The 19,355-nt window shown below is 38.9% G+C and overlaps 1 protein-coding gene and 1 pseudogene across 1 annotated transcript; one reads left to right on the top strand and one right to left on the bottom strand.

The window, feature by feature from the left end:
- Positions 1 to 20: 20 nt before the first annotated feature.
- Positions 21 to 1,286, top strand: LOC134183790 (centriolar satellite-associated tubulin polyglutamylase complex regulator 1-like; annotated as a pseudogene).
- Positions 1,287 to 2,287: 1,001 nt separating this feature from the next.
- LOC134182881 (ankyrin repeat and KH domain-containing protein 1-like) lies at positions 2,288 to 17,618 on the bottom strand. Its single transcript, XM_062650323.1, has 19 exons — positions 17,547 to 17,618; positions 16,745 to 16,834; positions 16,590 to 16,688; positions 14,869 to 14,958; positions 14,789 to 14,812; positions 12,330 to 12,419; positions 12,237 to 12,273; positions 10,471 to 10,505; positions 10,331 to 10,420; positions 10,177 to 10,275; positions 8,453 to 8,542; positions 8,298 to 8,396; positions 7,720 to 7,833; positions 5,605 to 5,712; positions 5,512 to 5,536; positions 5,142 to 5,209; positions 3,974 to 4,610; positions 3,441 to 3,763; positions 2,288 to 2,979 (listed from the first exon to the last, which is right to left on the bottom strand). Exons 1-19 carry the CDS (start codon positions 17,616 to 17,618, stop codon positions 2,500 to 2,502), a joined length of 2,670 nt encoding a protein of 889 aa, XP_062506307.1. The 3' UTR covers positions 2,288 to 2,499.
- Between the last annotated feature and the right edge of the window lie 1,737 nt (positions 17,619 to 19,355).

Below are 19,355 nucleotides of genomic sequence, written 5' to 3'. Positions count from 1 at the left end.
TACCTCTAAACTGTACGGTGTACTGTGCCCTGCGATGAGTGAATCCGCTGCTCAGTATTTGAAGCGATGTCACGTGCTGACATATCTTCAGGATGCTATTGCTCAATTACTTGAACATCGAGAGCACAATTCAACAGTCAATCCTATGAGGTAGGTGCATGTACATGTGTGATAAATTCTGTTTAAATAAAATTTACCAAAATGTAGTGAAAAGAAACTATAGCGTTATAACAAGATTTGGCCTGATGTATCTAGTCATCAGTACTTGTATGTTTAATATATAACGTGTGTGTTAATTGGGTGATAATTGCTAAGTATATTGCTAGAACAATATATTTTACAGATCTAGAAGACAGACAGACAGACAGATGAACAATGATATATACAAACTGACAGACAAGGCAATTAACCTCAACAGAATCATGAACTTAATTAATTAAGTCATACATGACTGTGCATGATTATACTCAAGTCGATCTATTGATGTGTTTGTACAGGTTCTTAGCAGATTACTTTGTTGGTGTTCAGCAGGGAACTCAGTCGTTGTTTAGAGAATTTTCCTTTGTGAAGGCTACACCTCAAAATCGTCTCTCTCTTGTAAAACTATTTTATCACTGTTTCAAACCTATTGGTCATCGGGGATACCTTCTCAACATCAGGGAATACCATTCTCTTGTCACTCTCATTTGTCCTGATTTCCCTCTCGAAACTATTCAGAAAACGGCTTGAATTATATTAACTGATGATGTGATGAATTGCTTGGTGGCTTTTCGTGACTTTATGTATGCCTTTCAAGTGCAATTTGTATATGAAGAGTTTCTCAAGCTCTGCCTTGAGGTATACTCAAGTGTCTTGGCTGCTGCTATTAGAGCCAACTTAGAGTCAACAGCATCGAGAGTGGTGATAGTACCAACCTCTACCATTTCACCAACAAAGCCTAAAGATAGCGAAGATACAAACACGATGACAGTTCCTGAAAACGTTGATTCTCTCGTGTTTATTGGTTTATTAGAAGAACAGTTGGAGTGGAGGAAGTTGTCCTGTTATCCTCCTATGGACGTCCTGCGTCATATATTGAAATACAAGCAACGTGTATCTTACTATGAATTTGTGAGCTTGGTGATGAAGTCAGAGAAAGTCAATGAACACTTGGGTGGATTGCCCTCGAGTGAGAAACTATTCGCATGCTCTCTGTCTTCATCTACTTTTAGAAAACAATCACATACTTAGTATTGACTTTCTGTGAAAACTGGAGTGATTTACAGTACATTATTCATGCACTCAATGATGAAGGAATTTGGATCGTTTATTACATTTGCAGATACATGCCGTGCGTAGTCTGGTCTTTTCATCTGTTAGCTTGTAAAGAGTATCAGTAGACGGAACGGATGGATGTGGAACAGCTAGTGAAAGTTGCTTCTTCTGTCATCAATTTTCTTTCTACAGTTAGGTAATTTGTCTTGAAGTAATTTCTATATACGTTACAGTTTCGTTATTATAAGATGTGCAGACACAGTAGTCAGATACTTTTGCTTTAGACACCAGATGCAATATATAGATAGCCTCATTATGTTGTCCAAACAATGGATCACAACTAGGCAATAAACAAAGATGTGTCCTAGTGAAACTTTCTATGTTTGGAAGTCTCACGAAACTAAAACGAATCCCACGCATGGTATGTGTATCTATTTTCTCTGATAGTTCATCTTGTTAAGATATGCTTCTTCAACGTTTGTTTGTCCCAATGAAAATGCAAAACTACACCAGTTTCCAATGTAGTCTAGCTGTAGAATGAGATGGTAATTCTTGTGGTGTCAACATGCAATCAAACCAGATGTTTGAAGATTTTTAGTCATTTTGTTTGCAGACTTTCTTATGCCTTTGTTTTAGAATTAAGTAAAAAAACTGTAGACAAGGTTGTACTCTACAGTAGCGGATCAGCTTCACAACAACATTTAGAGAGACCAAATTAATTACTTTGAAAGTGTGATTAGCCACAAACGACTTAAAAGCAGACACTGAGTTTGAAATATCTTGAGAACAAGTTATTTCGAACAAGCTTTGCTATTCTTGCTTTTCAAGTTGTGTTGCCAAGAGTCGCTTGGCTGCTTAATGTGTAGGCAAACCACACAGACTCCCACCAGTTCAAACATGGTGTCTCATTAGGTTTGTACACCTAGAGCAATACATCTCATTATCAAACAGCAAAGTTTGCAACGAATGGTTTACGACTTTCGTGTAGTATCATAATAATCAGCATAAGTCAATTTGAACAACAGATCATAAATGCAGTAGACAAAGTGTATTACATCAAACCTTCCAATTAGCAATATCAATACTGAAAAATGCTAGTTCGACATTGTCTGCTCAATTTGAGAATACAACGTGCAAAACCAGAGCTAAGCTCATTGCTATTGCTAAGGAAATCTTTTCTACAAACACAGAAATGATATCAAGTAAAAACATAAAACAACCACATGGTTCGATGACATGTCAACATCACCAATTGGGATGAACAAGAGTGACATCAGCCACTCCATCCATCTTACCCTTTACCATTCGTTTAGGAGGACATGCTGTATATTCGTCTGTATCCCGAATACAACTAATGATTCTGCGAGCTTCAGCTGCTGTTGGTCGTGTGGCAGGATTATCTCTCATCAAGTGCTTACATAAGGAACGGACATTTAGCTGACGGACGAGTAAGACTTGATCCATTCTTTTTCTACGGTCTGGAGTAACAGCAGTGAACAGCTCACATAGTGTCACTCCCAGACTGTACATGTCAGTCTCCTTGCGTTTTGGTAGAGTTGGAGCATCAAGTCTTTCCTTTGCTGTGTATTCTAGACTGAGAAGGCCCGCTGAAAGCGAAGCATCTTGAAAACGAGCGGCTCCTAGATCACCCAGTTTGGCTCTCATCGTTGCAGTTACCAGGATGTTCCTTGGGCAGATGTTACCGTGGAGAATCTCCATGGGTTGCTATAACAACACAACAAACAATAAGACCAGAAACAATCAAGGAAACGATACAAAGTATCTACATTGATATACTTAATTGTCTCAACAGTTACTTGTAAGCCTATGTGCATCAATAGATCCTTCCATGATTTTTGACAATTCTGTATAAGTTAAGTTGTTCCATGAATGTTTGTTGACTAGGTGATTATATCCAATTGTGTAATTACTACCTGATCTATTTTCCACAGTCTAACTGTCAGTCTTCTAAGCTTGCCTTCCTGCCACCATGTGTGATAACGAGGCTGTTTGATCTATGTTTCATGTACCATAAATAATTTATCTGTCTGTCTATCCGTCTGTCTCTCTGTCTGTCTGTGCTAATCTGTTAGTCAGATAATAGGCTCGACTTCCTTTACAAATTTGATCATTTACGTGTGAATGTGATGATATTGGCTCAACCTTATTTCATTCACTGTTCTCACCATGGAGTGAATGTGATCCAGTCCACACAAAGAATCATGTGCCATGTCAACTTTTTCTCGTACAGTGAGAGGTGCAGCATCTCGCTGACATGCATCCATCACGCTAGAAACGGAGCCGCTCTGTAACTCCATGATGACCCACGCCTTCTTGACTTCTTTCTCCAGAGTGACACCACAAACAGCAGCAATGTTGGGATGATGTATCTTCCATGCAACAGATGCTTCTTGTTGCACAGGTTGAACATATCGTTCAACATCAGCCAAATCATCATACAAACATTTGACAGCAACAGGACACCCATCCCAATATCCAACATAAACAGCTAAATAACAGTACAGAGTCTTAATCGTTTACACAAGCAACCCACACATGCAAGATGGGCCAGCTGTATTTGAAAACGTTAATTAAATGCAGTTCAAGCCATGCTGAGTCATGCTGGTCTGTCCCAGTCTTTATTGCCAAGCCAACACAAGCCGGCCTTAGCCAATCCTAACATGTAAATCTATAAGTGCTGGCCTAAAGTGTGTCTCACCTCCATATGATCCACGTCCTAGTTCTGTGCCAGTCAATTGAATGTCACGTGAAGGAATCTTAAAAACTTCGTTTTCTCGTTCTTGCTTGTATCGTTCAATTGCAGCATCGGCATCTGAAAGCAGCTCTACAACGTTACCTTTTTCTATTTCTGCTTCATTTAGTAATTGCTGAACATTTTCCTTCTCCACACTCAATTGCTCAATTTGTTGTCGAGCTTCATCAAGATCATTCTGAACATCGTGTTTTTCTTCTTGCTCTCGTTGTAATCGTTGTTGTAGCTCTTCTTTCTCTCTTCTTTCTCTAGCAACTGCCTGTTCTTTCTCCTGTCTTTCTCTAGCAACTGCATGCTCTGTCTCCTGTCTTTCTCTAGCAACTGCATGCTCTTTCTCCTGTCTTTCTCTAGCAACTGCATGCTCTTTCTCCCTTCTTTCTCCAGCAACTACCTGTTCTCTCTGCAACTGCTCATCTCTCAGTGCCTTCTGTAGATCTGTGATTTGTTGTCTCAAATCAACCATTTGCCTATCTTTTGCTAAACCGTCTTGTGTCACTTGCTCTATTTGTTGAATCAGATGTTGGACTAACTCATTTACCTGTTCTGCCACTTCTGTTGGAGATCGTAGTATGGGCGTAGTAGTCTGTATAAATTAAAATAATAATAATAAATGTACTCAACACAAAATGTACTGCCAGTTACACTGTAGAATATCCCATTATAAGAGAAATACAGCACACTCACACAATCATTTTAAATGTCGGCTACTAACTAAAACATTAAATGTATTGATAAAAACACATGCCAGTGGTCTGTCCTATTGTAATACTTTGCCTTATGTCTTTGCAATTTCTCCAAGTTCTCATATCATTTCATCTCATTTCTAAATGATAATCATCAACCAACGTCAACTCTTGCTCAAAAAAGTGCCTAAACTAACAAAGTATCTTTCTGTTGACATTACACTATCCAAGGGAAGAGGTAGCTATACACAATTCATTAATAGCTACACTCACATAGCCAACATAATCTAATATCTTATCCTTCTGATAATAAATGGATAGTGGTATGGAAAGCAATGCTTAGTTCAGATGCATATCAGACAACTAGATACACAAAGAAAAATCTCTACAGAAATTGCATTAAACCACTAATACAAATTTAAGCAGCTGACCCTCATTCCTCCTGTCACTGGTGACGAGAGATGACCAGTAGCTGCTATTGCTGTTGAGCTTGTACAACCTTAAAACAAACCCAGGATTTACCTTTACTATTTACATAAATCAATCCATAAAACAACTAAATAAACTATTGCTGGTCAGTTGGATGGCTCTGTGAGTTGCAAATACGATAAAAATAAATACAGACAATCTACTAGAAGAACATTAGGTGAGATAAACTTGTGTGATAATGAAAATAATCATCTCTTCTAACATTAGTATGCTGTTACTTCAAGGGATAGGAAAAATCATTATACATGACAAAAGGTTTACATATACAGTATTGTGTGACATCGTCACAATGCACTTGATTGTCTCACTTACTCGGAAGTTCAACTGCAACAGTGCTCTAACATCACACATAAACAAGTTATAGTTAATACACAAAATTTACACAACACAACAATCAGATCACACTTCAATGAATTCCTTCAGATGGGAAAGGATAGCAGAGAGAATTTTTTTGTGACTGCCAAAAACTGACAGCAACCATCCTTCTCCTGCTTGCATTGCAGTTTTGCCAGCCTGAGCAATAAAAGCACAATGTTCGTTATTGGTGCAATAAATGTCAACACCTGACACCTTACTAGTATGTATATATACATACATATTCATTAACCAACATAAATTATTTACAAATCTAATGCTAATACACAGTTACTGTAATCCAGCATTTCTTTATCTGTTGTTCACACAGTAACAAACAATTTTTTAGTTGTATTACTAATCACACATTCACAAAATTCTAAATTAACACTCCCCAATGTGTCACTCATCACTTCCAACAACCACTTATCCACATCCTATGCAGTCATCTGACTGACCCATAAAAATAATTTAATTACTCTAAATGTAGCTCAACATTATGATCAGCACTTCAAACAAGATCATTATCAATGCATGCTTTCATTAAATATTCTCCCATTTCCATGCAGTAATACCAGAAAATATCAACGTTATCACCTAACCACTAGAAATTGACAATATAAAAATTCATCACTACAATACAAAGCATCTTCCTTCACTTCTCTACTTGACAATGTTTCGTACAACCAAGAAATTGTCCACAAGGTCAATGCCATCTGTTTACAAGCTTGCCCTACAGCTAGCAAACTGCCATTTGTTCTCTCAAAACACACACCTTCAAACAAGTGTACAGCAACTTAATCCTCCATTCACACTCCACACACAAACACTTCCAGGAATTTAACTCAACAGTTTATGTTTGTTGCTTTAGCAGTTGAGATAAAATGCCACACAACATTCATATATTATCATCATAGTCTTCATTGCTTGTTCTCATCACTGACCCAGAAACATTTAACCATACAATAACAGGGTTCAACACAGAGCCAGCTGAGCCAGCAAACTGCCGGCTGACATGCGCTGTTCTTTGCCGGCTGGAAAGGCACAAGCAGGTGAAATGCCAACTGAAATTTGAGACAGTACGATTTGAGTTTGATCTAATTTGCCGATACCAGTCAGATAGACGATATATACAAATGTCAGCGCCTATTATGACAGAATAACCCGGCTCTCATTGCTCACAGTTTAACACCCCAGCGCTTCCATCTAAGGGCGCGTTTCCACTAGCGCCTAAACCGGTTTAACAAGTGGATTAAGCTAAACTTGTTTAAGAAATGAACTGTTTCCACCTGCAATAAACCAGTTATATTTTAAACCTACACCGCTTTCTTTAAACCTACTTCAAAGTAGGTTTAGCAAAGTGGTTTAGATTTAACTGCCACGTGACAGTAGCACACTTGTTTAGATGGCTTCTGACAACGCCGTTTGATGATATTGACTATTTTGATAGGATAGGATTGCCTTAGACGATGTAAGGGTCGTTTAGTCTCGTTAACTAGGGGAAAGAAATCAGCAGCTACGGAGAGAGAAGACGATGTCTTTGGTCATCGTCATGCACATTCCTACTAGCAGATGCTGAATCAGTGAAAACCAACAGTTTCTCTGACTCGGCGACAGAGCAGTCCAATACTTCAAAATAAGACATTCTTAACTAGACGGTTTGTTTTGCACATCCAGGACGTGCAAGTTCAAGGTGCAGCTAGTGGAAACATGGCCTAACTCCTCTCCCAGAGGTGGGTTAGGTAAAAACAAGCTTTCTCAAGCATTTACCAATTATTAATGATGTCTTTCTATCCTCAGCTGTTTATTGATAAATACTGTTCTTTAATCAGTCAGGTGGAACCTAACCTGGAATGCACAAAAAACCCGCCAAGGCCATGAGCTCTAACACGATGTATCAAGCATCTTCCTAGATAGCTAGGGCGTTGTCACAAGTTATCCAGGATACCCTGATTGAAAAGTAGGACTACACTGAATACATTGGTAAAAGTGGACACGCCACTGGATAATAAGTTGTTTTGTGGGCTGACCAAAAATTCCTGGGAACAACACTGAATACTAACTACTCACACCTGCAATATCTCTTATCTTACATTAGAACTCAAAGAACAACTAAAACATATTAGCAGAAATAATTTAAACCAAATACAACAAGTGTCTACATACATTGTTCTTAGCTGACACATCAACTCTCAATGATGTCAACAGCTTCACAACTGATAAATGGTCATTCTTAAGATCAAGATGTGAACAGATCAGATGTAATGCTGTTGATCCATCCTAAACAATAAACAATTTACATGAGATACAAAAAAACAGTCAAAACCAGAAATTTACAATGATACTAAAATGGCATGCAGTCATACTGCACGGCCACACAGACTATTATCAAGCAGCAGCAACTGCTTGCTGCCACAAATGCTTTCAGTTGAGCAGCTTCTCCACTGCACACTGTGGAGAAACCACACCCGCATTGCAGTCATGTTACACACACACACACACACACACACACACACACACACACACACACACACACACACACACATACACACACACACACACACACACACACACACACACACACACACACACACACACACACACACACACACACACACACACACACACACACACACACACACACACACACACACACCACTTCATACACTCACTGGGCCATGCAAACCCCATATCAAAATCAACAGTTTGAATGTCATCACAGAATATGTTACATACAAACTTACATTAGTTGTTGCTGCTTTGTTGCACTTTGATTGAATGAGACGTTGTACTACAGGTAAATGACCATCACAACATGCCTTTAGAAATGGTGTGTAACCATCCTAAACAATTTGAAACAATAACTACAAGTCAGCAAAAGTAATGCTAACAGGAAAACCTCATCACAATCTTCAATGTTCAGACCAATGTTCAATAAATAATCAACAACTTCAACATTACCAGCAACATGTAGAGCTGTCTCTCCACTCTGTAGTTGACACACAATTTTAGAAGAACATTTATCAGTACAATACTAACTGAAATGAATGCAAAACATGTACAATTGACGTAATTGCATTAGAACCAATTAAAGTCAAACAGCAATCAAACTTCTGAATAAGTCAAGTCAACAATATTGTTGTTGATACAAATGAAAAGAAATGATAAATGAGTTGGTAAAAAAACCAGTTTGTTGTTTCAACAACCCACTAGAATCAACACAAGACACGAAATACTTTGTTTACTCAACAATTTTGTACTAAACGAAATCCTTCATGCACATAGTGGCTTGATCAGTGCAGTTTATGTAGAAAAGACTGTATCACCAATTCAGTTCTAACTTAAGCAATTAAAATGTCTTATATCCATGTTCTGGAATCCTATTGCTTTGTTTGTGTTAGTTCTACCCAATAGACCAACTCATGTAAATTAGAGTTCATCTACTCTGAACATCACAGATGGGAAAAGATCTATTGCAGATGCTAGTATTACTGTGTCTGTACAAGCTTCAACTCTGTCAAGTCGGTCGGATGGGATGGTCTTTGGTCTGAACTTTTGGTAACTTAAATTGGCTTGTCTGAAATTAGGATTAAACATGTCTTTAAGTGATGTGAAGACCATCGCAGCGTTTGGTTGCATTACAACCTATACCTACAGTTAGAAGGGGGAAAAAACTGATGTTGGAATCAATGTGCAAGCTACTTTAGCCTTAGAGCCAGACCACTTTTTTCACGTGAGGTGGTGGTGGGAATGAAAGGGCAAGAAGAATAAGCAGTCTGGGCACTACGTCGCGCTAAAGGAGGTACATTCTTCGCTCTATTGCAACCAATCATAATCAAAACCTCTGCTCTGACAAAGACCATCCAAAATCAGTGATAAGAATGCTAATACAAATCCAGAGAAACAACATTATTGTAACTGCAGATGTAAGACTTAATAATAAATGAGCTAAATGAACGTATTTATAGCTTGTGAGATGTTAAGGTGCAAGCTGTGTCTGTTACTTCAGAGCTTGCTTGCACTAAGATCTGCCCTCTTGGCGGCAGAGTGACATGAAAGTGACTATTTGACTTCCTTCCCTTTCAAATCGCAATTACGACAAAGTCTTCACGTACATTTCAGTGATTTCAGTCTTTGTCACCATGACAAGTGGCCAAAGTGAAGAGCTTGTTGCAAAGAAACTCAAATATATAAAAGGCAAGGCCCTCTGGTTCAATAGCAAGATGTATGGGTGTAAGTAGACTGCTTGCCATAGAATACACGTGTTTGATCGAAGGAAACGAATTGGAAATCGCAAAGCATTACACAAACAGCATGCTTCTCAAATAATTGTAAGTAGATTGTTAGTAACGAGTCGACTGTGAGACTCTGCTAGGATAATAACAAAGCAAGTCTTCATGCCCACTTTCAAACTCAATTACACTAGCAAAGACCCCAGAACCGCTCTTTTCTCCCCGCCCTCTCACGTACAAAAAGCACTGGACACTGTGGAAAAACAAAAACTGCATTGCAATCATGTTAAACACAAACTTCATACTATCACAGGTCCATACAAATCATCTCATGTAACAAACAACAGTTTGAATTGTCATAACAAAATATGTTACATACAAACAAACGTACATTAGTTGTTGCTGCTTTGTTGCACTTTGATTGAATGAGACATTGTACTACAGGTAAACGATCATGACGACATGCCTCTAGAAATGGTGTGTAGCCATTCTAAACAATTTGAAACAATAACTACAAGTCAGCTAAAGTAATATTAACAATAAACCTCATCAAGATATTCAATGTTGAGACCACTCTCCAATAAACAAGCAACTACTTCAACATTACCAGCAATGTGTAGAGCTGTCTCTCCATCCTGTAGTTGACAAACAATGTTAGAAGAACATTTATCAGTACAATACTAACTGCAATGAATGCAAACATACAACGAACATAATTGCCTTAAACCAAATAAAAGTCACATTAAAACCAAATAGAACCAATTAACATTTAAACAATAAACAAACTTTTGAATAAGTCAAGTCAATAATATTGTTGTTGATACAAATAAAAAGAAATGATAAATGAGTTGGTACTAAAAAAAGTCAGTTTGCTGGTTAAAACAACCCACTAGGATCAACACAAGACGCGAAATACTTTGTTTGCTAAACGATTCTGTAATAAACAGAAATCCTTCGTGCACATACATGTAGTGGCGTAATCAGTGCAGTTTATGTAGAATAGTTTGTATCACCAATTGAGATCTACATTAATCAATTAAAATGTCCTATATCCATGTTCTGGGATCCTATTGCTTTGTTTGTGTCAGGTCTGACCCAACAGACTGCAGTTCATGTAAATTAGAGTTCATCTACTCCAAACATCACAGATGGGAATGGATCTATTGCAGCTGTAAGTAGTACTGTGTCTGTACAAGTTTCGACTCTGTCAAGTCGGTCGAATGGTCTTTGGTATGAACTTTTGGTAAACTAAATTGGCTTGTCTGAAATCAGGATTAAACATGTCTTATGATGTGAAAATCAATGCAGTCTTTCATTGCATTACAACCAACACATACAGTTAGAATTGATAAAACTGATGTTGGAATCAATGTGCAAGCTACCTTAACCTTGAGCCAAACCTTTTTTCACGTGAGGTAAGGGATGAAAGGGCGAGGAGAATAAGCGGTCTGGGCACTACGTCGCACTAAAGGAGGTACATTCTTCGCTCTATGCAACCAATCAAATCAAAACCCCTGATCTGACAAAGACCATCCAAAATCAGTGATAACAAACCCAGCAAAACAACATTATTGCAACTGCAGATGTAAGACTTGAAAATAAATGAGCTAAATGAACGTATTTATAGCTTGTGAGATGTTAGGGTGCAAGCTGTGTCTGTTACTTCAGAGCTTGCTTGCAGTCAGATCTGCCCTCTTGGTGGCAAAGTGACATGAAAGTGACTATTTGACTTCCTTCACTTTTGAATCGTAAGTACAACAAAACGTCTTCACGTACATTTCAGTGATTTCAGTCTTTGTTACCCCACTCAAGTGGCCGAAGTGAAGAGCTTTCAGCCAAGAAACGCATATATATAAAAGGCAAAGACACTCTGTTTCAATAGCACGACCCATGATGAAACTTCATGTGCAGTTCTGTTCAGCTGTGTTTGTCGAGTCTTCGCTTAGAATTGCTGCATCAAATTCTGCACTTGTATGAAGACTGAGACTTCCTAGGTGTAAGCAGACTGCTTGCCGTAGAATACACGTGTTTGATCGAAGGACACGAGTTGGAAATTGCCAAAAATTACACAAACTGCATGCTTCTCAAATCATTGTAAGTAGATTGTTAGTAACAAGTCGACTGTGAGACTCTGCTAGAGTAACAACAAAGCAAGTCTTCACGCCCACTTCCAAACTCAATTACACTAGCAAAGACCCCAGAACGGCTCTTTTCTTCCCGCTCTTTCACGTACAAATAGCATTGCACACTGTGGAAAAACCAAACCTGCATTGCAATCATGTTAAACACACACACTGCATACCATCATAGACCCATGCAAATCATCCCATGTCACAAACAACAGTTTGAATGTCATCACAAAAAATATGTTACATACAAACAAACTTACATTAGTTGTTGCTGCTTTGTTGCACTTTGATTGAATGAGACGTTGTACTACAGGAAAATTACCATGAAGACATGCCTCTAGAAATGGTGTTAAGCCACACTAAACAATTTGAAACAATAACTACAAGTCAGTAAAAGTAACGTTAACAGTAACACCTTATCACGATCTTCAATGTTGAGACGAATCCTCAATAAATAATCAACTACCTCCACATTACCAGCAACGTGTAGAGCTGTCTCTCCATCCTGTAGTTGTCAAACAATGTTAGAAGATAATTTATCAGTACAATACTAACTGCAATGAATGCAAACATACAACAAACAAAATTGTATTAGAGGAGAACTCTCACCAAAACCAACTATCTCTCATATGAAAGCTGTCACTTCATGACACAACCCTTTCCAACCGTTTACTGCAAAAGTTTACCATAACGAAGAAATAAAGCATTGAAATTACCTGCGTAGGCGTGTCTAGTACCCGTATGTGGCATATGCGTACCTCTGATTGTTGGTTAGCAAGGAAGACCGATATCTGTGCACATTTCAAGGCAAGGATTGTGAGACATATGGTGTCAAGTTGTGATTTATTCAAACTGGGACCCCAAAGTCATCACGCAAGTATCGACTGTGTCAATACAATCTCAGATACAGACCCTTCTTGGATTAGCTCATAGATCATGTCTCGCTCAATTTTGGGTGAGCTAGGAGCACTTGATATGGTTAAACCTAAAGTAGTTGCTTCGAGAGAGTAAGACTTTGTGTACATACAAGGAATCGTCTGAACAACTTGTTGCCGATTCTCTGCTTCTGTGGCTGTCTGGACTGTAGGTTTCCTCCAGGAAGATACCAGGCCTTGTATCTTTCTTTCAACAAGTTTTAGTATTTGGTGAGAGTTCTCCTTTAAAACCAATTAAAAGTCAAACTGTAAAATAACTTCTGAATAAGTCAAGTCAACAATGTTGTTGTTGATAAAAATAAGAAAATGAGAAATGACTTGGTACTAAGAAAGTCAGTTTGCTAGTTAAAACACCCCACTAAAATCAACAAGACGCAAAATACTTTGTTTGCTCAACAATTTTGTAATAAACAGAAATCCTTCATGCACATAGTGGCTTGATCAGTGCAGTTTATGTAGAAAAGTTTGTATCACCAGTTGAGTTCTACCTTAATCAATTAAAATGTCTTATATCCATGTTCTGGAATGCTATTGCTTTGTTTGTGTCAGGTCTGACCCAACAGACTGCAGTTCATGTAAGTTACAGTTCATCTACTCCAAACATCACAGATGGGAATGGATCTATTGCGGCTGTAAGTAGTACTGTGTCTGTACAAGTTTCGACTCTGTCAAGTCGGTCGAATGGTCTTTGGTATGAACTTTTGGTAAAATAAATTGGATGGCTGAAATCAGGATTAAACATGTCTTATGATGTGAAGATCAATTCAGAGTGTTTAATTGCATTACAACCAACATATACAGGTAGAATTGATAAAACTGATGTTGGAATCAATGTGCAAGCTACCTTAGACTCGAGCCACACCACTTTTTTTCACGTGAGGTAAGGGATGAAAGGTCGAGGAGAATAAGCGGTCTGAGCAATACGTCGCACTAAAGGAGGTACATTCTTCGCTCTATTGCAACCAATCAAATCAAAACCCCTGCTCTGACAAAGACCATCCAAAATCAATGATAAGAATGCTAATACAAACCCAGTAAAACAACATTATTGCAACTGCAGATGTAAGACTTAATAATAATGAGCTAAGTGAATGTATTTATAGCTTGTGAGATGGTAGGGTGCAAGCTGTGTCCATTACTTCAGAGCTTGCTTGCAGTCAGATCTGCGCTCTTGGTGGCAAAGTGACATGAAAGTGACTATTTGACTTCCTTCACTTTTGAATCGTAATTACAACAAAAAGTCTTCACGTACATTTCAGTGATTTCAGTCTTTGTTACCCCAGACAAGTGGCCAAAGTGAAAAGCTTGCTGCCAACAGACGCATATATAAAAGGCAAAAACACTCTGTTTCAATAAAACAACCCATGATGAAACTTCAAGTGCAGCTCCTGTTCAGCTGCGTTTGTCAAGTCTTGGTTTAGAATTGCTGCATCAAATTCTGCACTTGTATGAAGACTGAGACTTCCTAGGTGTAAGCAGACTGCTTCCTGTAGAATACATGTCTTTGATCGAAGGACAAGGGTTGGAAATCACCGAAATTACACAAGCTGCATGCTTCTCAAATCATTGTAAGTAGATTGTTAGTAACAAGTTGACTGTGAGACTCTGCTACGGTAACAACAAAGCAAGTCTTCACACCTACTTCCAAACTCAATTTACACTAGCAAAGACCCCAGAACTGCTCTTTTCTCCACGCCCTTTCACGTACAAATAGCATTGCACACTGTGCATGGAAAAATCAAACCTGAATTGCAATCATGTTACACACACACTTCATACCATCGCAGACCCGTGCAAATCATCCCATTTCACAAACCACAGTTTGAATGTCATCACAAAATATGTTACATACAAACAAACTTACATTAGTTGTTGCTGCTTTGTTGCACATTTTTTGAATGAGACGTTGCACTACAGGTAAATGACCATCACAACATGCCTTTAGAAATGGTGTGTAGCCATCCTAAACAATTTGAAACAATAACTACAAGTCAGCAAAAGTAATGTTAACAGTAAAACCTTATCACGATCTTCAACGTTGAGACCAATGCTCAATAAATAATCAACAACTTCAACATTACCAGCAACGTGTAGAGCTGTCTCTCCATTCTGTAGTTGACACACAATGTTAGAAGAACATTTATCAGTACAATACTAACTGCAATAAATGCCAACATGTACAATTGATGTAATTGCACTAGAACCAATTAAAAGTCAAACACCATTCAAACTTCTGAATAAGTCAAGTCAACAATATTGTTGTTGATACAAATGAAAAGAAATGATAAATGAGTTGGTAAAAAACCAGTTTGTTGTTTCAACAACCCACTAGAATCAACACAAGACATGAAATACTTTGTTTGCTTGTAATAAACAAAATCCTTCATGCACATAGTGGCTTGATCAGTGCAGTTTATGTAAAAAAAGATTGTATCACCAATTCAGTTCTAACTTCAGCAATTAAAATGTCTTATATCCATGTTCTGCATGGAATCCTATTGCTTTGTTTGTGTTAGTTCTACCCAATAGAATTGCTCATGTAAATTAGAGTTCATCTACTCTGAACATCACAGATGGGAAAAGATCTATTGCAGATGCTAGTATTACTGTGTCTGTACAAGCTTCAACTCTGTCAAGTCGGTCGGATGGGATGGTCGTTGGTCTGAACTTTTGGTAACTTAAATTGGCTTGTCTAAAATTAGGATTAAACATGTCTTTAAGTGATGTCAAGATCATCGCAGCGTTTGGTTGCATTACAACCTATACCTACAGTTAGAAAGGGAAAAAACTGATGTTGGAATCAATGTGCAAGCTACTTTAGCCTTAGAGCCAGACCACTTTTTTCACGTGAGGTGGTGGTGGGAATGAAAGGGCGAGAAGAATAAGCAGTCTGGACACTACGTCGTGCTAAAGGAGGTACATTCTTCGCTCTATTGCAACCAATCATAATCAAAACCCCTGCTCTGACAAAGACCATCCAAAATCAGTGATAAGAATGCTAATACAAATCCAGATAAACAACATTATTGTAGCTGCAGATGTAAGACTTAATAATAAATGAGCTAAATAAATGTATTTATAGCTTGCGAAATGTTAGGGTGCAAGCTGTGTCTGTTACTTCAGAGCTTGCTTGCACTAAGATCTGCCCTCTTGCCGGCAGAGTGACATGAAAGTGACTATTTGACTTCCTTCCCTTTCAAATTGCAATTACGACAAAGTCTTCACGTACATTTCAGTGATTTCAGTCTTTGTCACCATGACAAGTGCCAAAGTGAAGGGCTTGTTGCAAAGAAACTCAAATATACAAAAGGCAAAGGCCCTCTGTTTCAACAGCACGACGTATGGGTGTAAGTAGACTGCTTGCCATAGAATACACGTGTTTGATCGAAGGACACAAATTGGAAATCGCAAAGCATTACACAAACAGCATGCTTCTCAAATAATTGTAAGTAGATTGTTAGTAACGAGTCGACTGTGAGACTCTGCTAGGATAATAACAAAGCAAGTCTTCATGCCCACTTCCAAACTCAATTACACTAGCAAAGACCCCACGAGAACCGCTCTTTTCTGCCCGCCCTCTCACATACAAAAAGCACTGGACACTGTGGAAAAACAAAAACTACATTGCAATCATGTTAAACACAAACTTCATACTATCACAGGTCCATACAAATCATCCCATGTAACAAACAACAGTTTGAATTGTCATAACAAAATATGTTACATACAAACAAATTTACAGTAGTTTTTGCTGCTTCGTTGCACTTTGATTGAATGAGATGTTGTACTACAGGTAAACGATCATGACGACATGCCTCTAGAAATGGTGTGTAGCCATTCTAAACAATTTGAAACAATAACTACAAGTCAGCTAAAGTAATATTAATAGTGAAACCTCATCACAACTTTCAATGTGGAGACCCCTATTCAACAGATAATCAACTACCTCAACATTACCAGCAATGTGTAGAGCTGTCTTGCTATCCTGTAGTTGACAAACAATGTTAGAAGATCATTTATCAGTATAATACTAACTGCAATGAATGCAAACATACAACAAACAAAATTGCATTACAAACAATTAAAAGCAAAACAGTAACTTCTGAATAAGTCAAGTCAATAATATTGTTGTTGATACAAATAAAAAGAAATGATAAATGAGTTGGTACTAAAAAAGTCGATTTGCTGGTTAAAACAACCCACTAGGATCAACACAAGACGTGAAATGCTTTGTTTGCTAAACGATTTTGTAATAAACAGAAATCCTTCATGTACATAGTGGCTTGATCAGTGCAGTTTATGTAGAAAAGTTTGTATCACCAACTGAGTTCTACCTTAATCAACTAAAATGTCTTATATCCATGTTCTGGGATCCTATTGCTTTGTTTGTGTCAGGTCTGACCCAACAGACTGCAGTTCATGTAAATTAGAGTTCATCTACTCAAAATATCACAGATGGGCATGAATCTATTGCAGCTGTAAGTAGTACTGTGTCTGTACAAGTTTCGACTCTGTCAAGTCGGTCGAATGGTCTTTGGTATGAAATTTTGGTAAACTAAATTGGCTTGTCTGAAATCAGGATTAAACATGTCTTATGATGTGAAGATCAATGCAGTGTTTCATTGCATTACAACCAACACTTACAGTTAGAATGGAAAACTGATGTTGAAATCAATGTGCAAGCTACATTAATTAACCTTGAGCCAGACCACTTCTTTCACGTTACGTGGGGGCAATGAAAGGGCGAGGAGAATAAGCGGTCTGGGCATTATGTCGCACTAAAGAAGGTCTATTCTTCACTCTATTGCAACCAATCAAATCAAAACCCCTGCTCTGACAAAGACCATCCAAAATCAGTGATGTGAAAGCTAAAACAAACCCAGCAAAACAACATTATTGCAACTGCAGATGTAAGACTTAATAATAAATGAGCTAAGTGAATGTATTTATAGCTTGTGAGATGTTAGGGTGCAAGCTGTGTCCGTTACTTCAGAGCTAAGACTAAATAATCAGTGTTCTCCCCAGGATCTTTTGGCAGAGCGAGCCGCTCTGCCTTATTCTAGGCAATTAAGCTTTTAGGTAAAGTAGATCATCCAGATGCCAAGACTTGAGGATCTCAAAGTAAGCTTATTAAATTAATTAACTAAGACAGCGGGTGGCATCTAATTGTGCGGAACACTAATTAGCACTTTTACACCCACGTACGTAGCTCTAACCATGCTTTCCCAGCTGGTGTTCACGTGCACGTTGGTATATCTCTATATATAAAGGAGAGGTGTCTGTGTGTCTGTCTGTCTGTGTGCCCGTACGTACGAGCGTCTCTCGAAGACGGCGAGTCCGATCTCGGCCGAATTTCGCTCGCGCACGCCGAATTCATTCAGGTCGAAAGTCAGGCCGCGGTCGTCTTCCTGACTTCTCCCACGACGACGCCGTTTCCCGCCGATCGCGCTCGCTTCCGCTCGCGCGCGAATATCTCCGGAACGGCGCATCGTGTCTCCACCGAATTTAGACTGCCCGTTCCCGACGTCGGACGGTACGCGCCGAGCGTGTCGTCTATTGCCGGCGACGTCGGGAAAAGGAAGATATTCTTGCTGATATCCGGGTCTCGAAAAAATACGCACACAGTCGTTTGCCAGTCTGCGACCGTCGAAGAGCTGCCGTGTTTGATGCACCTGTTCCCCGAAACGCCAGCAACGTCTTCAAAGAGACGACGTTCAGCGGGACCGTCGAAATGACGACAGTCGGTACGCGTCGTGACTTCGTTAGATACGGAGCTGCCGTGTTTGATGCACCTCTTCCCCGAAACGCCAGCAACGTCTTCGAACAGACGACGTTCAGCGGGACTGCCGAAATGACGAGAGTCGGCATTCGTTATATACGGGGAACGGATTATCCGGGTAAGTATTGCACGTGACTTGCACGTTCCGGGATTCACGTCGAAATTATAGATGCCAGGTTCGATACACCTGTTCTCGCAACGGGACTGTCGAAATGGCTTCAACGAGATCAATAATCCAATCAACGGGATTTTTTGAAACTGGACACGTGTCGAATAGATGCCAAGTTCGATACACCTGTTCCTCGCAACGGCAGCAACGTCCAAGTCGAAATGGTTTCACCCAATCGTTAATCCAAAAATCAGCGGGCTCTAGAAACGGCAATTGTACGGGATATAACTATGAATAAGAATTCTGTCTGGCTGCTACTATTTAAACGGTAAAAGCACTTACACCACGGCTAATTAGTGACAGTAAACGGTTCTCTATACAAACTGTACGTGACCTGGCTACACCCCCTCTGCCTCTCCAAGCATCAAACGCATTTTTAGGTACTTTCTGCTATAATCTTTACCTACAAAGGCGACCTGTTTTTCTGTCTGTCTGTCTGTCTGTCTGTCTGTCTGTCTGTCTGTCAATGGTATTATATTTTCATAAATCAGAACTATTACAGGCTAAATCAAATTAAGCAAAGCACGATACACTACATTACAATGACAACTAAAAAGC

Source organism: Corticium candelabrum, chromosome 8, assembly GCF_963422355.1.
Source record: "Corticium candelabrum chromosome 8, ooCorCand1.1, whole genome shotgun sequence".
In the NCBI taxonomy this organism is placed as follows: Eukaryota; Metazoa; Porifera; class Homoscleromorpha; order Homosclerophorida; family Plakinidae; genus Corticium; species Corticium candelabrum.
This window is presented reverse-complemented; position numbering and strand designations above follow the sequence as displayed.